Source organism: Heterodontus francisci, chromosome 27 (genome assembly GCF_036365525.1).
Source record: "Heterodontus francisci isolate sHetFra1 chromosome 27, sHetFra1.hap1, whole genome shotgun sequence".
Lineage (NCBI taxonomy): Eukaryota > Metazoa > Chordata > Chondrichthyes > Heterodontiformes > Heterodontidae > Heterodontus > Heterodontus francisci.
This window is the reverse complement of record NC_090397.1, coordinates 18,304,820-18,332,311: the sequence shown is the minus strand read 5'-3', so window position 1 is coordinate 18,332,311 and position 27,492 is coordinate 18,304,820. Positions and strand designations below refer to the sequence as shown.

The window sequence follows — 27,492 nt, the reverse complement described above, 5'->3', positions numbered from 1 at the left end:
TTCAGCCATAGTTTCTGGTTAGTTAATTATACAGGGAAACCGGCTGCAGCCTTTAGTGTTTTTTAATGTGCGAGAACCATGAGCTGAATTGTCTGCCCACTAGACCATGTTTGTTGTTTCTACAAGAACCTTTTGAATTGTATGCTTGCTTCAGACTACATAATGGTTTGTTTTACATAGCATGTCTGCAAGAGCACCTACTAGTGCACAACTGAATTGAACACTTATTGTTCTTGCGTCTCAAAGGCGAACAATAATACAACCTAAAGCTTGCAATGTCATGGTCTTTTTAAGTCACATTCATGCTCTCTACCATTCTAAAGTTGGTTTGTGCAAAGCAAATAAAATGTTTATTAGCCCATTCCTTTTGACTATGTTGTATCAGTCATAAAATCTTGATTTAATGGCTTTAATTTAGTTCTGTTGACATTTGCGATGCATGGTTCTAAAATTACAAGCCTGTATCTTTTCCATTGGTACTGTTTTACATAGTTAAAACCCAAGTAATTAATGTTGTTTTCTCAATTATCTCATTGGAAATATTTGTAGGTGATATAAAATGTTAGTTAGTTGAAAAGCTGTTCCATCACAATTAGTGAAATAAATTGTCGGACAGAATAGTTGATCAGATGAGCAGCATAAATCTGTTGTCGAGGTTGTGAAAAGCCCTGTTGGGACATGTCTCTTTCTTTCAATAATTCCATTTTGGGATTTCCTTGGCTGGACAGCATTTTTTTTAAAAAAAGACAGGGATTTTGAGTGATTTGATGAAATGCTACATGGAATTTTCTTTGGTAGTATATGGGGAGAGCATTATGATTAAATACTGGTGGTTATATCATTTGCAAGTAATTGAGATCTAAATTGAGTAAAATGTCAGTCACATTAGCACATTACAGCATATTGGTTTTTTTTCTTAGTATCTTAATACAAATAACTAAAGCTGAGTGACAGGCTGGCAAACACATTTTCAAAGTCCGTTTGTATAGCCACTTTTTTTTTGATGAATTAGTGAATGGTAGGTCATGTCTGACTAAACCATTTGAATTTTTTTTTACTAGGTCACTAGAAGAGTGGATAGCCGTGTCTAAAGATGTTGTCTGTTTTGACTTCAGAAAAAATTTAATGTTCTGCACAAGAGACTATTAACAAAAATGTACATAGTCCCCAGATCAGGTCCCAAGACTATGTTCAGTTTTGGGCACCACACCTGAAAAGATATATTTGCCTTGGTAAGAGTACAGCACACTCATTAGAATTGTGGTGCTGTAGCTTAAAGGGTTAAATTGAGAACAGATTGCGTAGCTTGGCTGGTTCCGTTGAGCCTAGCAGATTGAGGGTGATCGAATCAAAGTATTTCAAATTATGCCCCCTTAAGCATTTTAAAGTTAGAACTAGACCATTTACGAGTGAAATTAAGAAGTGCTTTTTCCAGGCATGAATTAAATTTGGAACTAGCTCCACGGAAAGGCTTTGGATGCTGGGTCAGTTGGAGCTTTCAAGACTGACTAATGGATTTTTGTTGGTTAACAGCAACAAACAGGAGCAAAGAAGAGTAAGTGGAGTTGAGGTGTAGATCAGACATGAGCTAATTAATTGGCAGACAGGCTTGAGGGGCTGAATATCCTATTTCTGTTGCTATGATTTCTTTTAAAGTCACTGTGCCATGTGTGTATAATGGCCTGAATTTTGTGGTTAGCAGATAACAAATGGTGTCGGTCCTCGATTTGCATTTGCACTTGCTCAGACTTCCTTTGAGATTTTGCATTGGAAGTTGTGATTGGAGAGCCAGAACAGCGCAGTGCTCTCTACAAAGGATTTGGGACTCTGAACAGGCAAGCAACTGTGTATCTCCTTAACCAATCAGATTGAAGAATCCTTATCAAGGCAGTCTGAAGTCACAAGTGTAAGTTAGAATAATTAATTCAATGCCAAATCATATCCAGAAAGCAAAATAGAGGGGAAATGATGGGATTGAGAGAGACCAAGAACAAGTTTTTAAAGTTTACTTTTTAAGATTGCCAACATTAATGAGTCTCCACATTTGTGAAAGTTGATTTCCAGTGCCAAAGATTGTTTGGCAGTAATTGAGACTTAAAATGCTTTTCCGTGAATAAACAATCCCTAGCTTTTATTCTGACAAATTTATTGAGTATTATGTAAGTGCAGCAGCTTCACGCACATCCATATGTTTCAATGCCGAGGTTTAGTGGCATATCAGTGTCGCAAAGCTTCTAGAGGAGTAGGACAACTCGGAGAGCAAATTCTTGCTTTCTGTATTTAACTGCTCATGTATGAAAGTGCAATACATTGCATGCAGTGGAAATACAGTCATTAAGATTATCAGTAATACAAATATGCTTAATAGAAAGGTGTCTATGGAAAATAAGTGGAGCAAGTGCTAGGCAATGACCATCTCCCCTTGGCAGCTAATAGCGTTACCGTGGCTGAATCCCCCACCATCAATATCCTGGGGGTTACCATTGACCAAAAACATAACTGGAGTGGCCATATAAATAGCATGGCTGCAAGAGCAAGTCAGAGGCTGGTAATTCTGCAGCAAATAACTTGCCTCCTGACTCCCCAAAGCCTATCCACCATCTGCAAGGCACAAGTCAGGAGTGTGATGGAACACACTGCACTTGCCTAGATGAATGTGGCTCCAATAACACTCGAAGCTCGACACCATTCAAGACAAAGCATCCCACTTGATCGGGCGCCCCATCCACTGCCTTAAATATTCACTCCCACCACCAACACACAGTGGCAACAGTGCGTATCATCTGTAAGATGCATTGCAGAAACTCACCAAGGCTCCTTTTGACAGCACCTTCCAGACCCCTGACCTCTACCACCTAGAAGGACAAGGGCAGCAGATGCTTGAGTGCCACCTGCAGGTTCTCTTCTAAGTCTCTCTCCATCCTGATTTGGAACTATATTGCCCTTCCTTCGCTGTCTTTGGGTCAAAAGCCTAGAACTCCCTTCGTCATCGCTCTGGGTGTACCTATACCACATGGTGTGCAGCAGTTCAAGAAGGCAGCTCACCACCACCTTCTCGGACAATTAGGGATGGGCAATAAATGCTGGCCTTGCCAGCAATGCCCTCATCCCAAGAACCAAATAAAAAGTTCTATATTAAACCTTTTTATGTAGGAGGTTGTCATGGTTACTGGATAAAATTTTGCTGCTTGCCAGATATTTTTTGAAGTTGTAATTTTAAAGTCTGACCTGAATACCGACTAGAAAATTAGCTTTGTTTATTTTAATGTCCATATTCATTTTGTTTCAACTGACAGTTGCTACTTTTATTAAAATAAACTTATATAATTTGCATGACTTGAATTGAATTTTGGGAGTGTGCAAAAAAAATCTAGCACCCCTTAATATTGTCAGGGGTATGTATTATGCAGGTACTGCACTAGGAGGAAAAATGTTGAAATATAAAAATGAATTTTTTTTCAAGAAATTTCCCCCTCTCAGTTGAGCAGGATTATCACTTTTGGGTTAGGTTTTGTGTTTAATGTGAATGTTCTGGAAGAATTGCACAATTTGATAAGTAAAATTATTTGACCACCCACAGATTCAGTACTTTGGGTCTAGGGCAGAATTTGCATGTCAAGTTTTAGGAGTCTTTCAGATGGCATCATAAAAGTCCAGCAGTTCTTACACCATCGCTCAAATTTACTTCTTGGTTTGTGATGCATAACTATTTTGCTTACAGATTCAAGTATGAATGAATGGGGAGAACCAAATCAGATTTGTTCTGCTTCAGTGCTTTTATTAGTTGGTGACTGTATACTTGGTGGAAAACATCTTATGACAGAGGTACTGAAACTTTGAATAATTAAGTCAGTTTTTAATTCTAGAAGTTCACCGTACCTTTAAGTGCAACTACTGAACATTATCGAGACCAGACTAAAATTTAAAATGAATTCCTTGTTTCCAGTCCACAAGGCAACATTGTACCACTAAATAATGTCTTATGCTGTCTTTCACTATATGTTTTTATTTACTGTGTATATATGTAGATCTTTGGCATTCTCACAGGAGTCAGATTAAGTTACTGATTTATAAGGCTTGCCCATCCCTGCTGAGGGGATTTATTTAGTGACTATCAAACAGTGGCCCTAACAATAATAGGCTTCCGGAATTTACTTTTTGACTGCTTGCCTGCAGTTTTTGATCACTCTTTCCATGTTAATTTAAAACAATCAGAAACTGAAAGATAAAGGTGCTTCAAGCCATATCTTAAATTGCCAAGACCTAATAAGACAGAAGATCACCAGACTTGGTAAGAATTAGCTTTCCTGCCATCCTGTATTGATTTTCTGCAGCTTTACATTTGGCTTGCAGCAAGAATGATGCTTGGGGAACCTGGCAATGTTTGTTTTGTATCCAGAGGATGTGAAAGTGCCAAATTTTGTCATTGCCCTGCAGAAGCAGCAAGGTGGAATTGACATTGAAGTTATCTAATTTTTAGGTTGATTTTTTTTTACGCTAAAAGGTAATAGACTATCCAGCCACTCGAGCCTGTCTCGCTGACTGACTGTGATCAATTCAGCATTTTCAATTGTACTGAATCCCATTGTATACAGGTGTATTATTGATCAGATTCAGTGCAGGAAGTGATCCTCCCACCTTCAAACAGCTTGTATTTGTGAACGTTATCGATGCACAATCTGTTAATTTGTTCAGCTTGCTAGATATTTATCCCACAACTGCAAGCTTGTCAAAAGTCTTTTCTAATTGAATAAATCACTGGTGCATTTCGCACTTTTCCAGTGCCAAACATTTTTCGAATTTCATGAATTCTTGCGCACACTGTTTTGAAACTGCTTTAAAATTTTCTAAGCAACTTAGTGGCACATTTTAAACCATTGCAGTCTTTTTGCTATTGGATTGATTCTGGCAGACATCTAGAAAAGTTATTTTTAAAACCTTTGCGACTATGGTATTTAATTTATGATATCACTCTAGTACTTCTGTTTATTAGCCAATTAAATCCTCTGCCGTTCTGTTTTTGGTCCAGTAGATTGCACACAATTGTGAGCCAACCATCTGGTGTTATGCCATTATCACCAGCAGAAACCACAGTAAAGCAAACATGGAAAACTGATTGGAGGGTCACTGACCTAAAACATTGGCTCTGCTTCTCTCTTCACAGATGCTGCCAGACCTGCTGAGTATTTCCAGTATTTCTTGTTTTTATTATGTCTGCAAGAATACATGTTGTTTCTAGTGATGCTGATAGTTCATCCTAACTGTTATAGTCATGTGGTCAGCACCAAACAGGTTGTCAAACAAAAAAAACTGAAACCCGTCATAGTTCCCTGTCAATTATGCACATCCAACCATGACTGTTGCCACCACCTATTCAGTCTGCATTCTACCTTTTGTGCTGTGTTTTGGATCCTGCCCATTCCTCCCACCCCTCACCCTTGGATTGTTCCTATTTTTGTTTTTGAGTCTATAGATTGTGACAGATACATGAACGATGTCTGTTCTTCCAGAGCAGGGACAGAGGTTGCACAGACCTGCTGAGAGTAGAGGTCATCTGTTTTTCCAGCTGTTGATCATGCTGCCTAAAGAAAACTTTTTTAAAAAAAAACTTAATTGACATTCCCTGAATTGGCTTATCAATACTAGCACTGCAATCAGTACTGTTTGAAGTTAGCGTGTAATGTAAAGTTAAATAGAAACTCTCTATAGTCAACCATGGGCTAATGGCTAGACATTAATGACTTTGTGTGCTCTTACTGCTTTTATGAAATGGACATTAATACTAATGGCTAATAGAACATTTGTTCCTTGTTGCACCTTTTGCTGGTAGTGTTCTGATTCAAACAAGGATCTTATAGTGGCATGGTTTGTTAGTGTGCACTTCATATCTCTTTTACCCCAAGGTACATGAAAGACTTGAATGGGCTGTACTGTGTGGTTCAGTGTTGAGACAGCATTAGTAACTTTTCTGTTACTGCTTTATAATAGTACGAACATCTTAATGTGCGTATGCAAAGCATTTGTGTAGAATTTCTTCATTGAAGAGCAGAACTGCTCATTTGCAGGCATATTGAGAATTGCAGTCCAGTATCCCATTCTTAATTTAAATATTTAATGTTATAACTGTCTGATTATTGTGACTATCATTCAGTGCAGAGAAGACCTAAAAGGAAAAAATCAATGTAAAGCAGTCTAGAGATAAATTTGGAGGCATATCATTACAAGCCAAAAGACTTGCAGGTTGATAGGTAAATTGGCCATTATAAATTGTCACTAGTATAGGTAGGTGGTAGGGAAATATAGGGACAGGTGGGGATGTTTGGTAGGAATATGGGATTAGTATAAATGGGTGGTTGATGTTCGGCACAGACTCGGTGGGCCGAAGGGCCTGTTTCAGTGCTGTATCTCTCTAATCAAAAAAAGTAGAGGAAAATGTACAGTTTTGAGAAAACTAATGAACACTTTTGAACCTGCCAAGCTATTTAAATTATAAAAATAGTGTGTCCCAGGTCCTGCAGTATTGCAATGCCGAGTTTCTATTGAAACCAGACCTTAAATTTCATTCTTTATTGATATCTTGCCTTCTAGGGATCAGAGTATTTCTCTTGTCTTTTGGTTGGGGAGAAAACTGGGGGTTGGTTTCAGTCACAATGAATGCATTCTTTTGTTTTTACCACAAAATAGTGTTTATAACTTTGACGAATGCCTCTGAACTAGGCTGTCCACTCCAGTGATGGAGAGAAATATTAAAGGGAGGTGATTTGATGGATTCTTTCTTTCTCTTGGTTTTTGATTCACAGACTTTGCATTTTGAAATTGTCCATGGATCATGTTTTACATGAGAAATTTACAACATTTGTAGTTGGGAACTGTATCTCCATAATTGGGCAGTGAAGTATACAAAATCAAAAATTTGGAACAACAAATGAAAGTGCTTGGCACCTGCCTAGCAGAGAATCTAAAGTTTAAAAACTATATTAAGAGGCTGTATTAAATTGAGGATCATGTGCTTCATACTGCAACATCAGAAAAACCTTGGATCTGGGCCAGGATAAAAGGAGAAACCAGAATCATTTCTGGGTCAAAATGATTGAGTGATACTGATTACTGATATTGAGCCTGTTACTCCAGAATTGGCCTTTATAGCCACTCCAGGCGCTGCTTCACAAACCACTGACCACCTCCAGGCGCGTATCCATTGTCTCTCGAGATAAGGAGGCCCAAAGAAGAAGAAAGAAGATACTGATTAACCAAAGAAAAAAGCATACAAATTGCAATCAAAAGATTTATCCAGATCATTTTTTTTTGGTAAGGAACCAATCCCAGTTTTCCCTTTCCTTCAAGATTAGAAGGGGGCAGCACTCTAGTCATGTCTCTACTCTTGTCCCAATTTCTGAAGTCAGAAGTCAATAGCAAAACTGAAATTGGAATTCTGGTTTAAATATGAACCCAGCATTGTAATACTACAACTCATAGCTAAGTGGTTTAGCTACTCATAGCATCTATAACGTTCTCCCCAACTTGCATATATTCCACCTCTGAGTGATAATTAACTCTAGAAATAATGTCAATATGCAACAGAGCCCATTCTAGAAAATCTAAATTTTGTAGTACACCATTGGCAAATAACAGACCAGAAGTGGCAATGTGGTATGTGAAAACAACTTGATGCTTCAACATTTTTGAGAAACTGTCTTGTTCACTGAGTGACGAAAGAGGTAACTAAACTCTACATCAATGGTTAACTTTTTTTGGGGAGATCCTCTGCAAATAATTAAACACATCTGGATGCCCTAGTCCCCCACCCTAATTTCTCAAACATTATCAAATACCCAGAGGAAAGTAAAAGTATCATTGCAGGCTTTTAGTAATATACAACATATTAAGCCAACTAATATATAGACACTGCTAATTGTGTACAATATCCTTAACCCTAGACAGTGTATAAAGTTTATCACTTTGTTGCAAAATGTTTCTATTGAGGAAATAGTGCTTTAAACTATCTCTAGGAAAGAACTCTGGTGCATTTATACTGTTGTTTCCAGTCTGAGACCAGTAACTGCAGCATAGCATCCAGTTAGGCCCTGATTCAAATTGTGCAAGTGATTTTAGTTTTAACAATGTCAGTACTTGCAGAAGTACCACATGCTATAAATATTTAAATAAAGTTTGGAAAAGTGCTGACAAGCCCAAGTGACCACCCTGAATGTATTTTGAATCTGGTTTGACTCAGCACTGGAGTTTAATTCCATTTTGGCACCCAAGGGGCATGAGACTGTTGCTGCAGGCCTCACACCATTCACTTTGAGTTGGGCCAGAAGCTCTACTAATACTTAATACTAACACTGAGCAGCGACGCTTTTAACAATTTAGATTGAAAAACAGATGGTAGCCTGTAACCTTAAGCTTCTGTACCCTTTTCCTGGCATCATTGGAATGTGCAGTGTGTGTGTGTATGCTTTTTGTTTTGAGTTGCAAGCTTTCTAATAACATGAGAAATAGGAGCCGGCATAGGCCATACGGCCAGTTGAGCCTGCTCCGCCATTAAGTAAGATTGTGGTTGATTACCTCAACTCCATTTTTCCTGCCCTATCCCCATATCCATTGATCCCCTTAGTGTCCAAAAATCTGTTGATCTCAGCATTGAATGTAGTTGGTGACTGAGCATCAACAGCCCTCTGGGATAGAGAATTCCATGATTCACAACTCTGAGTGAAGAAATTTTCCCTCATCTCAGTCCCAATAGATGTGACATTTGAGTATTTGCATTATGTTGTGATCCTTTGCCAAGTGGGAGGATTTACAGAAGTATTGAGTAATATTTTCTGTTCTGTCAAATATCTGCAGAGACTGAAACAAAGGAGTCAGTGGACTTGAAGATTTTATTTAGTGTTTTAGTTTTCAAAATGAATGCATATTGGTATTGTGGCTGGTTTCTCAGAGGAGCTTCGTATATCCATCCGTTTTAAATTTTGTTTCTAGATGTATTGGTTTGTGGGATGGTTTGCAACAATCCTATAGAATGTCCTTGGCAACCCTTGAATCAGTATCTACGCAATTCTTTGTGGGTATGAATCTGGACCAGAGAAGTGTTAAATGAATTGCTAACTTCACTTGAGTCACAAGAATAGTTGCTATGGGAACTTTCTCTTTGTTGCATTAGGGTGTGCTCATTTGAATTTGGGATTAAAGCATGTAGCAGGAAGTTTAATCTATGTCTAACTGTACTGTTGATGGCCTAAGGGGGTACTGGGTATTAAGTACTCTAATCCTCTAATACCTTCCATTTGAACACTGAAAGGGAACCACTAATTTAACTCCTGCCCCTCAACATGCATTTAAAAGTAGAGTATTAAAATAAATATTAAAATACTTATTTGTCAGCAAAGGGAAATGACAGGTATTGAACTTTTCACATTGTACATTAACAGCAGTTTTGTATACAGTTGACAAAGCAGATTTGCTTTTAAAATAAGCAGACTGGTTGATGAATTACTAAAGTCATCGTCATTTGAGAGATCTGACCTGACCTCGTTGATAAATGAAGAACTGATCAAAGGGTTTGTAATTTTGTGGATTTGGGGCTTGTCATTTGGCAAAGAGTGTGATCAGACTTGAATGTGACAATAATATAACCCTGATTTCGACAGGTGATTACACCTGTCTCTAGAAAGTATCAATAACCTGGAAAATGAAAAGCTCTGTCTGCATTTAATGGTGATCCATGGTAAAACTCAGAATGAAGTGTCAACTTTTCCTGCAAAGATTTCACCTGAACAGTAATTCCTCATTATATATAATATTTGATAATCTGAATGCTAAGCAAGTGGGGTGTGTAATAAATAAATATGTATATACACACACATACATGGTGTGCAGTACTTAATAGCAACCTCCAGTTGGAGAGAGTAAATGTTCCATGCCTAATAACCATTTGAATCTTTGTAATGCAGTGATTTTATTAGGACCTATAGTGATGCACAGATGTGAATTTTGAATTTCTAGGAAGCAATTTTATTTTGTGTAGTTTTTCTTCTTGCTCTCCTCTTGAATGGGATGTGCCTGTATGTGCACCTGGTCAAAAGAACCATGTTAGTTCCCACTTCTGCCACTCAACTTGTCAGAAATTAATGTCAGACCAGGACTCGGTCCTTTGCTGTTTCGTTCAGCTATTCATGGGATAAGCACACTGAACCATTGTGAAGCACTAAAATGTTAATTTTTTTCCTATGCTATTTTACATGCACTACTAGATTTATAAAAATGCTTTTGAACTGTGAATGCTACTTTACAATTATGCTAAATGTGTTGCCAAACTTTCATTTAATCTTAATGGAGGGTGCCTATTTCCCTTACAAATCTAGATTCTTGATTAGGATTCACTGATTCAGAAATCAGAGAGGAATATTAAAAAAATATTGTCCATCAGAATTGCTGAAGCCCATTGTTGAAGGAGAATAGATACTTCTCGTTTCCCAAAATTAAATTTCTTACCAGACTGAATTGCTGTTATATGAAGCTGATTAGTTCTCAATTTTTCTTGTTTAAACATTGCATGAATGTTTAATTTGTTTCTGTCTTGCTATTTTTTCCAGCACACCAGGCTTGTGCATCATCATCTGCTGTACTACTTTGTCTTTAAAATTCCTTGGTCTATTTATCATATCCAATTTATGCAATTAAGTGGAGCTTGGAAACCTGGTTGAAGAGCAATCATTGAAACTTAATATACAAAATCCCGTATCAAATGTTGCCAAACTTTCTGAAAATTCACCATGCCTTGCTTTTTTGTCCTTTTATCCACCCCTGCACTCTGAAATACTTCAGGAAATTTTCTATGTTAAAATATGAGGGAGAAAGGAATAGAAGGAAATGCTGTTTGGGTGCAATGAAGTACATAAATGTTACAGAAGAAACAGGCTATTCTGCCAAACAGATGCTTGTGTTTATGCTGCACAAGAGCCTCCTCCCACCCTAATTCATCTAACTCTTATCAACATATGTTTCTTTTTTCCCTCGTCCATATCCAAGTTCCCCTTAACCACGAGTTGCTGGCAAATTTGCACCACTCTTCGTCTCAACCACTCCCTGGTGGTAGAAAGTTCCACTTTCTCCCCAGTCTCCAAATAAAGAAATAGGTACGACACAAGGAGGAGGCCAATTGGCCCATCATGTCATGTCAGCCCAAAAACAGTTATCCTATCTAATTCCACCTTCCAGCTCTTGGTCCATAGCCCTTTAGGTTAAAGTACCTCAATTGCATATCCAAGTGCTTTTTAAATGAGGTTTGCCGCCTCTACGACCCTTTTCAAGCAGTGAGTTCCAGACCCCCACCTCCTAATGAAAAACGTTACTCCTGAACTCCCCTGTAATCCTTCCACCAATCACTTCAAATCTGTGCCCCCGATTATTGATCTCTCTGCTAACAGAAATAGGTCCTTCCTTTCCACTCTTTCTAGGCCCCGCATAATTTTTATGTAACTTAATTAAATATGCCTCAGCCTCCTCTGTTGCCAAGAAATAAACCTCAGCGGGTCCAATCTTTCCTCGTGGCTAAAGTCCTCCATTCCTCGTAATATCCTTGCAAATCTCTTGTGTATCTTCTCTAGTGTGATCAGAACTGTATGCAGTACTCTATCTGAAGTCTGTCTCGTGTTTTATGCAGTCCCAGCATAACCTCCTTGCTTTTGTATTCTGTGCCTTAGCTAATACAGGCAAGTATCCTGTATGCCTTTTTGACCACCTTACCTACCTTCAGGGATCTGAGGACATGCACTCCAAGATTCCTCTGTTCTTCAACACATCTGTTAGGGAAGTAATTTTTTTGTTAAAATATTTTTAAAGGAATTTATAGTTAAGCTGAGTAAATGTTGGCTCAGTTTTTTTTTAAAGAGCTATCAAGAGGACACTGAGGAAGCCGGATTGGCAACAGTGTTGGTTGTCATGTGGCTTGGGTTAGGCTTGGAGCGGAAACCCTGGTAACGGGCAGAAAAGTGACCAGCGCTCCTTTGGACAAGCCCAGTAGTAGCAGAGCACCTGGAAGGACAGAGAAAACTGACGAGCTCTCTGGTTGCTGGTTAGTGTGCCTATATTTCTCCTTCTGGAAGGAGATAAAGTCAAGCAAGAAGAGAAGACCACGACCCAGATTTGTTTTCCAATATTGCTGAAGGATCCTGTGAAGCCCACTGTGTTGATTCATCTGAAGAAAGCCTGCTAAAGATAATTGTTTTACTTGATTACTAGTTAAGACGTGTTTTATAATCTGATAATTTTGTTCATTAAAGAAACCTGGTTAGTGTATTCTATTCTGGGGGAAAATAGCGTACATGATTGACCCCATCGATAAATGGAACAATTTAAATAAATGTTGTGACCTGTGGAGAAGTAGAACTGAATTAACAGTGCAGTCCTCCCACCTCGGTTGTAATACCTCCCCAAATTTGCAACCATCTTCAGCTGGAAGTGCCGAGTGGATGATCCATCTTAGTCTCCTTCTGAGGCCCTCAGCATCAGAGATGCCAGTCTTCAGCCAGTTCAAATCTCTCCACATGATATCAAGAAATGGCTGAAGGCATTGGATGCAGAAAAGGCTATGTGCTCTGACAACATCCCAGCAACAGTAGTAGAGACTTATGTCCAGAACTAACCATGTCCCTACCCAAGCCATTCCAATATAGCTACAACACTGGCAATGTGAAAAATTGCCTAGGTATGCCCTGTCCACAAAAAGCAGGACAACTTCAATCCAGCCAATTACTGCCCCATCAGTCTACTCTCGATCATCAGCAAAATCATGGAAGGGATCGTTGACCATGCTATCAAATGGCACTTACACAGCAAAAACCTGCTCACTGATGCCAGTTTGAGTTGTGCAAGGGCCATTTGGCTCCTGATCTCAGTACAACCTTGCTCCAACTATGGACAAAAGAGCTGAATTCAAGAGGTCAGGTAAGAGTGACTGCACTTGACATCAGACAGCATTTGACCATGTGTGGCATCAAGGAGCCCTAGCCAAATTGAAGTCAATGGGAGTTGGAGGAAACTCCACTGGTTGGATGTTTGTGGTTGTTGGAGGCCAAATATCTAAGCCCCAGGACATTGCTGCAGGAGTTCCTCAAGGTAGTCTCCTAGGCCCAACCATCTTCGGCTGCTTCATCAGTGAACTTCCCTCATCATAAAGTGGGGATGTTCACTGAACACTGTTCAGCTCCATTCACAACTCTTTGGATCCCGAAGCAGTCCATGTGCAGCAAGACTTGGACAACATTCAGGCTTGGGCTGATAAGTGGCAAGTAACATTAGTGCCAGGCAGTGACCATCTCCAACAAGAGTGGGTCTAACCATCTCCACTTGACATTCAACAGTTTTACCATCGCTGAATCCCCCACCATCAGCATCCTGGGGTTACCATTGACCAGAATCTTAACTGAACCAGCCATATAAATACTGTGGCTACAAGAACAAGTCAGAGGCTGGGAATTCTGCAGTGAATAATTCACCATCTGACTTCCCAAAGCCTGTTCACCATCCATAAGTCAAGAGTGTGATGGAATACTCTCCACTTGCCTAGATGAGTACAGCTCCAACAACATTCGCAGCTTGACACCATCCAGGGCAAAGCGCACTACTTGATCAACACCCCATCCACCACCTAAAACCTTCACTCCCTTCACCACCAACGCACAATGACAGCTGTGTGTACCATCTATAAGATGTCCTGCAGCAACTCACCAAGCATTCTTTGCATTTAAGGAAAGATGTGAAGGCATTGGAGATGGTGCAGAAAAGATTCCCAAGAATGGCTCCAAAGATGAGCTTCATTTACGAAGATAGATTGGAGAAGTTGGGACTTGTCTTGGCGAAAAGGCTGAGGGGAGATTTGATTGAGATTCAAAATCATGAGTGGTCGCGACAGAGTAGATCGGAAAAACTGTTCCCACTCGTGAAATGATTGAGGACGAGAGGGCACAGATTTAAGATAATTGGCAAAAGAAGCAATAGCGACATAAGGAAAAACTTATTTTGCACAGCGAATCGTTAGGATCTAGAATGCACTGCCAGTGTGTGTGGTGGAGGCAGGTTCAATTGAGGCATTAGAAAGGAAATTGGATAGTTATCTTTTAAAAGGTAGAATGTGCAGGGTTATGGGGAGAAGACGGGGAATGGCACTAAGTGAATTTCTCACTTAGCTTGTGCAGACAATGGGCCAAATGGCTGCATTCTGTGCTGTAACGGTTCTGTGATTCTGTGACAGCACCTTCCAAACCCACGACCTTTACCACCTAGAAGGACAAGGGCAGCAGTTACGTGGGAACACCACCTGCAATTTCCCCACCAAGCCCCACACCATCTGTATCACTCTTCTTTCATTGTCACTGGGTCAGAAAGCTGGAACTCCCTTCCTAACAGCGCTGTTAGTGTATATGTAGATAGACTGCAGCAATTCAAGGCAGCTCACCACCACCACCTGAAGGGCAATTGGGGATGGGCGGCAAATGATCTTGCCAGCAACGCTCACCCCATGAAAAAATAAAGAAAAATGCATTACTTCACACTGCACTAGAATTCCTTTGGTCACTTTTCTGCCCACCTAACCAGTCTATTGCTATCTTCCTACAGAGTACAGCTTTCTTCCTCACGGTCAACCACATGGCCAATTTTCAGATCATCTGCAAACTTCTTAATCATGCTTCTCACATTCTAAGTTTAAATCCTTGATATATGTCATGAACAGCAAAGGATCTAGTGCTGAGCCCTGTGGAGCCCACTGGAAATAGTCTTCCAGTCACAAAAGCACCTGTCAACCATAACACTTTGCTTCTTGACACTGAGCCAATTTTGGATCCAACTTGCCACTTTCTCTTGGATTGAATGAGCTTCAAATTTACTACAGCCTGTCATAGACAAAAGGCAGAGGGCGTAGTAAAAGACAGAGCTTTTGTCCAGAGAGTGTTGTTGCTGACAGAATAATGAACAGCTCTGTCCGAAAGCAAAAACATGAAAAACCAGTTTAAGACTTTTTTTTCAACCATGTACCAATCAAAATGGCTGACATCGTCTGAAGTTGAACTCCGTGAGTTCAGAGAGCTGTAGAGTGCCTCATCAGAAGATAAGGTGTTTCTCGAGCTTGTGTTGAGTTTCACTGGAACACTGCAGCGGGCCAAGGACAGAAATGTGGGTGGGAGAGCAGGGTGGGAAACTAAAATGGCAAGCAACTGGAAGCTCGGGGCCATGTTTGTGGACTGAGCAGAGGTGTTTCTTTCCTTCCCTTTAGTGTGGGATGCATTTCATCTGGACCTGGTGTTTTATCCACTTTCAAGGATGCTAAATGTTTAATATTTTTCCCTCACTGTTTATCCCTTCTACTATTTCCTCAACTACAGTGTTTGCATTGTTCCTCTCTTCTGAAAACAGACACAAAAACTTTAGCTCCATGCCCACTTCTGCCTCCACACACTATACCTTTTTGGTCTCTAATTGCTCCTGTTCTTCTCTTATCTTTTTGTATATTTATAAAATATCTTTTTTTCTTGATTTTACTTGCCAATACCTTTTCATGTCCTCTCTTTTTGATTTCCTAATTTTTTCACCCCCGCACACTCTACTCCTCCAGGCTTTCTGCAATATTGAGCTCTTGGCATCTGCAAAGCTTTTTTTTTTGTGAATTCTACCCTTTTTCTTGGTTTAGATCAAATATTTTCCCACACTTTACAGCTCTTCCTTAAATGCTTCCCACTGCTCTGATGCTGATTTACCTTCAAGTAGCTGTTTCCAGTCCACTTTTGCTAAATTGCATCTCAGCTTAGTAAAATTGTCCTTTTCCCAATTTATAACTTTCACTCACTCTTGGTCTATCTAACTGGATTATGATCTCTACCACTAAAATGCTGTCCTCATTCCTCTGTTGGATTTATTAGTGACGACCTTATGTTTATGGCCCCTAGTTCAGGTCTCGTCTGCAAGTGGAAGCGTGCCTACATCTACCCTATCAAACCCTTTCATAAACCTCGAAGACTGCAATTAGACCACCCCTCCATCTTTTCTCTTTTCTAGAGAGAAAAGTCCCAGTTTGTTTAGCTTTTCCTGATGGGTAGAACCTCTCTTTCTGGTATTAGTAAATTTGTTTTTTGCAACTTCTCCAGTGCTTTTATGTTTTTGGATGCTAGAACTTTTCACAACACTCCAAATGTGATCTAAGGTTCTATTACAAGCTTAACATAAAAGTTTTGTTTGAGCTACCTTAATGGCTAGGGCAAACTTGCAAATTTTTCATTTTCTACCTCTTCAAGATTGTAGTCTCATTAAACCTGGCTGTCCTTAATTGAATTTGATTTGCTCATTTCCTTATATAAGCATTTGCCTATTTTTGTAGTACAGTATTTTGGCAACTTCATGATTAAACTGCCTTTAATTAGGTATTGTCTGCGAAAGGCCTGCTCGGGCCAGCAAATGAAGCCCGACTCGGCCCGGGTCCTGTCATTTTTTCCCCGCAACTGACCCGACCACCAGAATATAATCACCTTTTTATTGAATAGGTTGTGTTCTACCTTGGATGGAATCGCTCACTGCAGACTGGTGTGGAGTGTTTCCTGCTTTGACGTCCTGGTTGTCACTGTTCGACCTGAGCCCGAGTGCCCAACCCGATTCGAACCCGACACATGTTGTCGGGTAGCCATGCTCTATTGTCTGCACGTTTGATCCATTTGTGCTGAGATTACAAATTGGCTCAGATTTTGCTGGATGGGGTATCTTGCAGCCTGCTCTGTAAGACTTAAGTAAAGAAAAAATGTACAATTTGACATTTTTGAAGTCTTGAGTCAATAGCGGTTAATGGTTATCATGTCATTGAGTACTTATAGTTAATTACTAGACTTCACTTTCTGTGAGTTTAATGGGCAATTAATGTGCAAGTGCAACAACTTCATGAAAATCAAAAGTTCATGGTGAGATGCTGTTTACGCAGAGTGGCACAAATTGACCAACTTGTGGCAATACGCAGTTCCCAGTTGTATCTTTTTCTCGCCACAAGTTGCTGACCGATTTGCACATTGATAATTTCGAGTGTTGGTCTGTTTTTTTTTCCAGCACATTTTGTGCCATTATTGTGAATTGGAAACAGAGCCCCTAACAACAATTAAAAATTGGGTACCCCACTTGTCTCTATCCTATCATAACTGATGTTGCATGTTTGTGCTTCTCTTGTCCTTTGATCAGTTTTTTTTCTATATTTCCTGCTGCTTCGATAGGTTTTCATAAAATCTGTCCATTGCTTTTTGGACGTCAAGCAAGTGGTCAGTGAGGGTCTTTCACTTCTGTTACATTTCTAGCAGATAGCAGACGACATGAAACAAGTTGCTGTCAAATTTGCTCCTGGTTATTTCTATTAGTATTAACATTTAATAGTATATTCATTACTATCCTTCAGTTTCAGCCATGATATTTCCACTACATTGCAGTCCCCTGGTACAAACCTCATTTTAGCAGCTTATTTACACCTGTCACCTGGTGTCTGGTTCCTATGAATTTAGTATGATGTAAATGTAGAGTTGAGCCTCATCTGCCTCTGGAGTAAGCACAGACAGACTCGTACTGCTCTTGTTTACACTGCAGGCAATGCCAATCCAGTCAGTGTCAAATCCAGCACTTTTTAAAACTGCACAACCTAAGTTTAAATGTTGAGCAGCATTTACCCCTCTTGGCTGCCTTAACATTGACATTTTTAACTATTTTCAGACAAGTATGTATCCAGACATCGGCATACTTTTTTGCTGAGCAGGCTCTGGATGGTTTTTATTTGCACTGTAAATGCAGTATGAGTCTTTGTCATGCCCCTGTTGCCTAATTTCCTCTCTTCAAAAAGTTGTCTTTGGAATCCAATGGCCCCTCCCCACCCCTCCCCGAAACTAGTATAAATGATTCTTAATTTCCTTAGGTGCAGTACATCTTTACGCCAATCCTCGTCTTCCTGAAAATATTCCACGTTGTTCATGAAAAAGGTATAATTTTCTCACAATTTGCATCCTCAATTTTCCTTATGAATTGCTTCCTTTACTATACACTCAGGAAATGGGTTTGTTCTCCTTTAGAGCAGAGAGTAAGGGGAGATTTGATGTGTTCAAATCTTCAAAGGGTTTTGATACAATAAATAAAGCAACTTTTTCAGTGACCGGTTTTGTAATCAAAGGGCACAGCCTTAAGGTAATTGGCAAAAGAGCCAGGGGTGTCATGAAGAAAAAAATTCGTTATAATCTAGAATGTACTGCTTGAAAGAATGGTGGAACCCAATTCAATAATTTTCAAAAAGGAATTGGATAAATACTTGGAAAGGAAAAATTTGCTGTGCTATGATGAAAACAGCAGGAGAAGAGGACTAATTGGATAGTTCTTTCAAAGAGCCAGCTTTGACATTATGGGCCAAATGGCCCCTGTCTGTGCTGTAACATTCTATAATTGTGTGCTATGAGTGAATGTTATTGCATAATGTTTTTAGGAATCCTTGCATGCATGCTGTATACAATATATCACTTGTACCATTTATCTGAATTATCGTCACTGTCTTTTCCTCTCCCCTGCAGTAATCCTTTTAACCTTTCCTCAGTGTTCATTGCTCTAGTTCTAAATGAACAACTCTCAGTTGTATAGATGTTGTCCTCATTGTACGCATGGTTATTGACCCTGAGCAAGGATTCCCTTCCAACTGACTTTCCTGCCTTTTCAGTTTGGATTTTTGTTCCAGCTATCATGTTCTGTCAAACTGAAACTCACCATTTGAGTTCAACAATTTTAGATCATAACCTCTCCATTTTTTTTATTTCTTTACTTGCCCCATTTTCATTACTATTTTCCGTCTGCCTCGCATTTGTCATTTAATTTCTCCTTTACCCTATCACAGGCCTTTCCTTTTTGTTTTCTTCCCCCTGCCGCCCACCCAAACTCCTTTTCCCTGCCGCTGTACTTGCTTAAAACTAGTTATATATCTCATTTTCCAGTTCTGATGAAAGGTCATCAACCTGAAATGTTAACTCTCTCTCCACCGATGCCACCTGACTGCGTATTTTCAGCATTTTGTTTTTGAGATCCCAGCATCCACCATATTTTACTTTGGGGGATTTGTGGCTTTGGTGCTGTTTTGGAATACATTTTCAAGGGAAGAAAAAGCCATTTTGAAATTGGAATTTTGAACATACTTTTCAAACTGAGTTAGACATTAGCAAGTTATCAAGCAATCTTTTTATTTTTAAGAATCCTGTTTTACTACATTTTTGGATGGAAGTAAGCTTGATCAAAACTTATGGGAGCCAGATTTTCATGTAGCCGAATACTGTAGTTTGTGCTCTGTCTGCTTTTCTAGATGCTTGCCATGATGTATCTGCAGTTGAGCATAGACACGATAGCTGTCACATACATTATAGTGAATTATAAACTAAGCTGTGCAGGAGCAAATGCTTAGTTACAGTTAACTATGGTGTTGCACTCAGCTGCAACTATGAGAGGAGGGATTGGATCCATTCTCATACTTTCAGAATCTGTACTTGTAAAAGTAAAATTTCTTCAGTGATGCTGAAGTAGCTGTTTTGAACTTGAGTTGAATATAGACTTTTCAAAAGCCTAGTTCAATCATTTTTGTATTAGAATAAAAATGAGCAGCACTTTGCCTGCATAAAAGTAGAATTCTTATTCAGTTTACTGATATTGCCTTGAGCACCCTTTTGACTTGATTTCTATTTGAGCAAATTGGAGAAAATGATGGATGTGCAAGTTTTCAGACAACTAGGTAATAGATTTTTCCCAGTTTCAGGATATGGAGGGAAGAGAACAATAACTCGCGTTGTATGCTAATACTATTCTGTCAAATTGAGCATAGGCTTGAAAAAGAAACCATTCATTAAATTAAGTGAACACAATGAAGCTCAAAGTTGGCACTGAGCTATAATTAATCAACCTGTGGAGCTATGCAATAATTCTTCTTTGTACAGGTGAGGGATGGAATCCGGAAAAGAAGTTAAAAGCTGCAATTTTTGCTTCTGTATATGCTGCAATAAAAAGTTGCTGCTCTCGCTTTGTGACTGAGGGATCTGGAGCCAGTGACCAAATCTGTGACGAGATGCAATGCCAGAAGCATTTCAGAAACTTGTTGAGCGCAAGTATTGTGTAACATTGAAAAAAAAGTAGCATAATTTTTGACTGGTCAACAGATCATAAGAGCAAGAGGAGGCCATTTGTCCCCTGAAGCCTGCTCTACCATTCAATCAGATGACTGATCTGATTGTCGCCTTAACTCCACTTTCCTGCCGTTCCCCCAATACCCCTGACTCCCTTGTAGATCAAAAATCTAACTCAGCCTTGAATATAGTCAATGACCCAGCCTCCTCTGCTCTCTGGGAAAGAGAATTCCAAAGATTAATGACCCTTTGAGAAAAGAAATTCCTCCTCATCTCTGACTTAAATGGGAGACCCCCTCATTCTAAAATGGTGCCCCTTAGCTCTGGGCTCTCCCATGAGAGGAAACATCCTCTCAGCATCTACCCTATTGAGCCCCCTCAAAATCTTATATATTTCAATAAGATATTTTAAGGTGCCTGACACTGGACATCCTATTTGCATAGTGTGACAAAGTGACTTGTACTACAGAATGGGATTAGTGCCACACAGAAGTGCTTATGGTCCAGCTGCCCACTGAGTTATTTTTTCTGAAGTATGGCAATAGAGAGGTAATGTTTAGTTTAGTTTAGAGATACAGCACTGAAACAGGCCCTTCGGCCCACCGAGTCTGTGCCGACCATCAACCACCCATTTATACTAATCCTATACTAATCCCATATTCCTAGCACCTGTCCCTATATTTCCCTACCACCTACCTATACTAGGGGCAATTTATAATAGCCAATTTACCTACCAACCAGCAAGTCTTTTGGCTTGTGGGAGGAAACCGGAGCACCCGGAGGAAACCCACGCAGACACAGGGAGAACTTGCAAACTCCACACAGGCAGCGCCCAGAATTGAACCCGGGTCGCTGGAGCTGTGAGGCGGCGGTGCTAACCACTGTGCCGCCCTGGTGTGGTTATGTGGTTACACTGGTGTCAAATGAGCTGAGTGCACTAACAGGAAAGGACATGCTAGACCTTTCATATTAAAAACTGGAAATGTTGGAAATACTCAGCAGGTCAACCAGCATCTGTGAGCGGATGGAAGGCAGGAGTGGTTAAATGACAAAAGAAGTTGTGGTGCTAGACAAATTGGCATGGTTATTGGACAAGTAAAGACATACAAGATGGGTCTCGAGGAGGTGTAAATGGCAACAGGATCGCAGGATCATTGCTGCCCGGAAAAATGGGAGCGGGGGGTTCTGATATGAAATTGTTGGAACTGAGTCCAGAAGCTTGTAGAATCATAAAATGGTCGCATCACGGAAGACCATTCAACCCATCGTGTCCATGCTGGCTCTGAGAGCAACTCAGCTGGTCCCAGTCCCTGCCTTTTCCTTGTAAATCATAGAATGGAAATAGAATGTAAAATGCCTAATTGCCCGATGAGGTGGTGTTCCTTGAGCTTCATTAGAACAGTGTAGGAGACGAAGCACAACAGTTTGAGTAGGGAATAAAATGAAAATGCCAAGCAACTGAAAGTTTGGGGTTATGTTTGCAGACTCAATGGCGGTCTTCAGCAAAAAGATCACCCAGTCAGCGTTTGGTGTCCCCAATGTAGAGGAAACTATGTTGCGAGCAGCGAATACAGTGTTCTTAATTAAGTAGAAGTAAATCATTGTAGTCCCCGAAGGAGTGTTTTGGGGCCCTTTTTTTTTTGTTTCATCACTCCTGCCTTGCATCTGACTGCAGACTTTTCCTTTGTTCCCTCACCCAACCTTCTCTCCTCCTACATTTTTGCAAGTTAGCTTTGATTTACGCAGGTTTGTGTTATCATTCAAGCTGCTGTCCAAAAAGTGTGGAAGGCGGTCATTAAGTTTGGCACAATCTTCTGTCATTCCCAGATGCTGTCAGAAGCTTTGTGTGAGTGCATCAAAGTGGATATTGATCTACTGAGATGTAGAAACTGCAAATTAGTCTGGCCATGTCATGGTGTAGTTTCTATTTTTGATATTGTGGTAAACATGTGACAAGCACTTAGTACTTTTTTAACTGCAGTAAGAGCAACTAGACTAAGCATGAAAGGAATCTGTCTCTGCAGAGGGTATCTCCTCCAATTCATGCTGGGATTGATGCAATGACCTAGTGTGTGGAAAAGATTGTGGCAAAGATCTCTACGTGAATCCAGCTAGAATACCTGCTGAGAAGGCAATTGCAACTGTAAACATCCAAGGCGCCATACAAAGGAGTGTTGAGAGAAAATATAAAATTCCTGAAAAGGGTGAATGAGAGATTATTGGCAGCCATAACCACAACTATGATTAGTGTCAAAATCCAAGGGGAAGAGCAGAAGTGCTGACCTTTGCTTTGTGATGGAGGTTGAGGTTCATGAATATGCAAGGCAGCTAGCTGATTTGGTTGAAGAGACAGAATTATCGATGATGGGATAGTGTAGTTGTGTGACACGTGCATTCTCTTTCTGTTTGATGCAAGACGTGTAATAAAACAGCATCGATGTATGGCACCGCATCAGACAACTGATTTGAAGTTTCACCGAAGAGGATGTGCAGTCCCGAACTCCTTTACTGTTGTGAAGAGAATTTTAAAGAGTTTTACTTGTATTTAAGTTTAAACCTTTTTAAAAAATGGATCCTTGTAAATAAACTATTGACTTGATTTGAGTGGAAAATCAAAGGCATAGATAATGTTTAGATGAAAGGACAAACAAATTGTGAAACCTACCTGATTATGATTGCTATGCTGTTCTGAAGAAAAATGAAAAGTTTACTGCATCCAGTCAGCCTTACAAGAATTGGATGCTGCGCTTGCACTGGTTAACAATGCAGAATATATAGTTACTGCCATTAATATTGTAAAGTAATACATTTAGTTGCTGACCTTTTCTGGTTTCTTGACCAATGATAACTCGTCTAGTAGTTTTCGTTTGAGGGTAGAGACTGATGTAAAAGTTGCCTGTTAAATATCATTTCTTCCCCTAAATTTTATCAATTATGCACAAAGAATGGTGTTGACAAGTTGTGATCTTTAATCAGTGTAAGGTATCCTATCTATTCTGAGAGGCTCAAGTACTGTACTTCTGATTGAATACTAAGTTTTCCCTATGTTGATCCTATGTTAATGCTATGCGTTTCCATGTGCATCCTTAACTTGTTTTAAAAATCTTGAATTAAGGCATTGTGATGCCATTGAATTAGGCAACAGATGGATAAATTAAATAATTCAACAGGTTAATTTTCCGGAAGTTTACATTTTGAGAAGGTGTATATTTTCATTGGAGCCTTGGGTAGGGGGTAAACCCCTATTTTATATCTTTGTCAGTAGTGTTGAGCCAGTTAGTCATTCCTTAACTCTTCTGCCCAATTACATTGGTTATGGCTTTCAGCAATGCAGAGCTGCAGTTCCCACTATAAATGTGTTTTTGAGTAACCTGTGATTTACAGCCATAATTGTGAAGCATCTAACAAAATATATCTTCAGCCTTATTTAACTTGACTCCCAACAGTAAAAAGTTTGAACATTAGGGCTAAAGGCCCTCTTGGTATTTTAAAATTTGAAATTGGATACTGAAACGTTTCAATTCACACTGAATTAGTTAGAATTTAAGTCTTGTTATTTCAGCTATCGGGTGATAAGTTCCTAATGGACACTAGCATTGGCCATGTGTTCTAAAACTTTGCAAATTTTTGTTTGTCCCAGTCTGTGTTGGTAATTGTTATCAACACAGTCCTATTTGCTTGCTCTGATCCTCCATCCCTTTTTACTTGCTCACCACCCTGCCTTTCCCTCAACCACTGAGCTATTCTTGACAGTTGACAGTCTCTGCTTCAATTACTAACTCCAGTTGTACAACCTCCTGTGGAAAAAAAGTTCTCTGGCTCTTTGCCATAAAGCTCTTCATGTTTAATCTTTTATCTATTACTCCTTGTTCTAGGCACTTCAATCACATGGAAACAGTCTATTGATATCTACTCTGTCCCATTCTTTTGTAACTTTTAAGCGTTGAAATTGCCCTTAACCACCGATTATCTAATGAAAACCGCCTGAATTTTTCAAGTCTTCATATTTGCATTTCCTCATACCTGGCAGTATCTTGCTGAGTCTGCTCTGTGTCCTCAACAGAATTCCTAGAGTGTGGAGTGCGAAATTACGCACTACTCCAGCTGTGATCTTATGCTTTTATATAGATTCCCTCATTAAATTTTGACATTTAAATTTTATGATTGCCATGGAACCCATTTTCCAAATGCTTTTTTTAATGACCAGACCACTTGAGATTACTCTGGCAAGTCTACTAAGAGAGTCTCCAGTGCAGGGTGAAGATCTTTATACAGTGTTTCATTGTGTATTGTAGATGGATGTTATCTTACACTTTATTAAAAATACTGCTTTTTCTTCAAAGTATCAGCAGCACCTTAATGGATATGGACAGTACCATCTCCAGTGGACGCTCTACTCCTGCGCTGATAAATGGTCATGGAAGTACTACTTCTTCAGGAAAGAATATCACTTACAACTGCTGCTGGGACCAGTGCCATACCAGTTTCAGCTCCAGTCCAGATTTGGCAGATCACATCCGTTCAATACATGTGGATGGGCAACGTGGAGGGGTCTGTTTTTTTCTCTTTATTCCTTTAAATTTAGTTAGCTGAGTGCCAAGATAAAATATGAATGAGGTATAGTAGTGGTTACTTGACTGTGCATTTGTTAGAAATCGGGTACTTGTCAACCAAGCTTGTCCTTTTGAATAGAATTGTTTTATTCCTGTTAGATGTAGTTTAGAAGGACATGTATTACTGACTATATTGTAGATTGCTCGTTTGGTTTTGATTTTTATTATATCTGTAGTAATGCAAGTAATGTATCATATTTGTACTGTATGAACTCTTTACCACATTTGCTTGGTGCTTAGATTACAAGTATTCAATGATCCAGCATGGCACGGACTTTTTTCTGTGTACTCTCTCTTTCACCCCTCTCTTCCCCCCCCCACCCCCTCTCTTCTCCCCCCCCCCACCCCCTCTCTTCCCCCCCCCCACCCCCTCTCTTTCCCCCCCCACCCCCTCTCTTTCCCCCCCCACCCCCTCTCTTTCCCCCCCCACCCCCTCTCTTTCCCCCCCCACCCCCTCTCTTTCCCCCCCCACCCCCTCTCTTTCCCCCCCCACCCCCTCTCTTTCCCCCCCCACCCCCTCTCTTTCCCCCCCCACCCCCTCTCTTTCCCCCCCCACCCCCTCTCTTTCCCCCCCCACCCCCTCTCTTTCCCCCCCACCCCCTCTCTTTCCCCCCCCACCCCCTCTCTTCCCCCCCCCACCCCCTCTCTTTCCCCCCCCACCCCCTCTCTTTCCCCCCCCACCCCCTCTCTTTCCCCCCCCCACCCCCTCTCTTCCCCCCCCACCCCCTCTTCCCCCCCCACCCCCTCTCTTCCCCCCCCACCCCCTCTCTTCCCCCCCCACCCCCTCTCTTCCCCCCCCACCCCCTCTCTTCCCCCCCCACCCCCTCTCTTCCCCCCCCACCCCCTCTCTTCCCCCCCCACCCCCTCTCTTCCCCCCCCACCCCCTCTCTTCCCCCCCCACCCCCTCTCTTCCCCCCCCCCACCCCCTCTCTTCCCCCCCCCCACCCCCTCTCTTCCCCCCCCCACCCCCTCTCTTCCCCCCCCCACCCCCTCTCTTCCCCCCCCACCCCCTCTCTTCCCCCCCCACCCCCTCTCTTCCCCCCCACCCCCTCTCTTCCCCCCCCACCCCCTCTCTTCCCCCCCCCACCCCCTCTCTTCCCCCTCTCTTCCCCCCCCCACCCCCTCTCTTCCCCCCCCCACCCCCTCTCTTCCCCCCCCCACCCCCTCTCTTCCCCCCCCCACCCCCTCTCTTCCCCCCCCCCACCCCCTCTCTTCCCCCCCCCCACCCCCTCTCTTCCCCCCCCCACCCCCTCTCTTCCCCCCCCCACCCCCTCTCTTCCCCCCCCCCACCCCCTCTCTTCCCCCCCCCACCCCCTCTCTTCCCCCCCCCACCCCCTCTCTTCCCCCCCCACCCCCTCTCTTCCCCCCCCACCCCCTCTCTTCCCCCCCCACCCCCTCTCTTCCCCCCCCCACCCCCTCTCTTCCCCCCCCCACCCCCTCTCTTCCCCCCCCCACCCCCTCTCTTCCCCCCCCCACCCCCTCTCTTTCCCCCCCCCACCCCCTCTCTTTCCCCCCCCCACCCCCTCTCTTTCCCCCCCCCACCCCCTCTCTTTCCCCCCCCCACCCCCTCTCTTCCCCCCCCCCACCCCCTCTCTTCCCCCCCCCCACCCCCTCTCTTCCCCCCCCACCCCCTCTCTTCCCCCCCCACCCCCTCTCTTCCCCCCCCACCCCCCCTCTTCCCCCCCCACCCCCTCTCTTCCCCCCCCACCCCCTCTCTTCCCCCCCCACCCCCTCTCTTCCTCCCCCCCCACCCCCTCTCTTCCTCCCCCCCCACCCCCTCTCTTCCTCCCCCCCCCACCCCCTCTCTTCCTCCCCCCCCCACCCCCTCTCTTCCTCCCCCCCCACCCCCTCTCTTCCTCCCCCCCACCCCCTCTCTTCCTCCCCCCCCACCCCCTCTCTTTCCCCCCCACCCCCTCTCTTTCCCCCCCCACCCCCTCTCTTTTCCCCCCCCACCCCCTCTCTTTTCCCCCCCCACCCCCTCTCTTTTCCCCCCCCACCCCCTCTCTTTTCCCCCCCCACCCCCTCTCTTTCCCCCCCCACCCCCTCTCTTTCCCCCCCACCCCCTCTCTTTCCCCCCCCACCCCCTCTCTTTCCCCCCCCCACCCCCTCTCTTTCCCCCCCCCACCCCCTCTCTTTCCCCCCCCCACCCCCTCTCTTTCCCCCCCCCACCCCCTCTCTTTCCCCCCCCCACCCCCTCTCTTTCCCCCCCCACCCCCTCTCTTTCCCCCCCCACCCCCTCTCTTTCCCCCCCCACCCCCTCTCTTTCCCCCCCCACCCCCTCTCTTTCCCCCCCCACCCCCTCTCTTTCCCCCCCCACCCCCTCTCTTTCCCCCCCCACCCCCTCTCTTTCCCCCCCCACCCCCTCTCTTTCCCCCCCCACCCCCTCTCTTCCCCCCCCACCCCCTCTCTTTCCCCCCCCACCCCCTCTCTTTCCCCCCCCCACCCCCTCTCTTTCCCCCCCCACCCCCTCTCTTTCCCCCCCCACCCCCTCTCTTTTCCCCCCCCACCCCCTCTCTTTCCCCCCCCACCCCCTCTCTTTCCCCCCCCACCCCCTCTCTTCCCCCCCCACCCCCTCTCTTTCCCCCCCCACCCCCTCTCTTTCCCCCCCCACCCCCTCTCTTTCCCCCCCCACCCCCTCTCTTTCCCCCCCCCACCCCCTCTCTTTCCCCCCCCACCCCCTCTCTTTCCCCCCCCACCCCCTCTCTTCCCCCCCCACC

General features: G+C 42.6%; 1 protein-coding gene across 4 annotated transcripts in view; it reads left to right on the top strand.

Moving 5' to 3' along the window:
• Window positions 1-27,492, top strand: part of aebp2 (AE binding protein 2) — a 112,286-nt gene that overhangs the window by 10,558 nt on the left and 74,236 nt on the right. For all 4 annotated transcript variants that reach the window (XR_010977632.1, XR_010977633.1, XM_068058944.1 and 1 more), the window contains exon 2: window positions 24,506-24,713. Coding sequence is in view for 2 of the 4 variants with exons in the window: in XM_068058944.1 (XP_067915045.1) it covers window positions 24,506-24,713 (208 nt within the window). In the remaining 2 variants the exon portion in view is untranslated. The remainder of the gene's footprint in view (window positions 1-24,505; window positions 24,714-27,492) is intronic.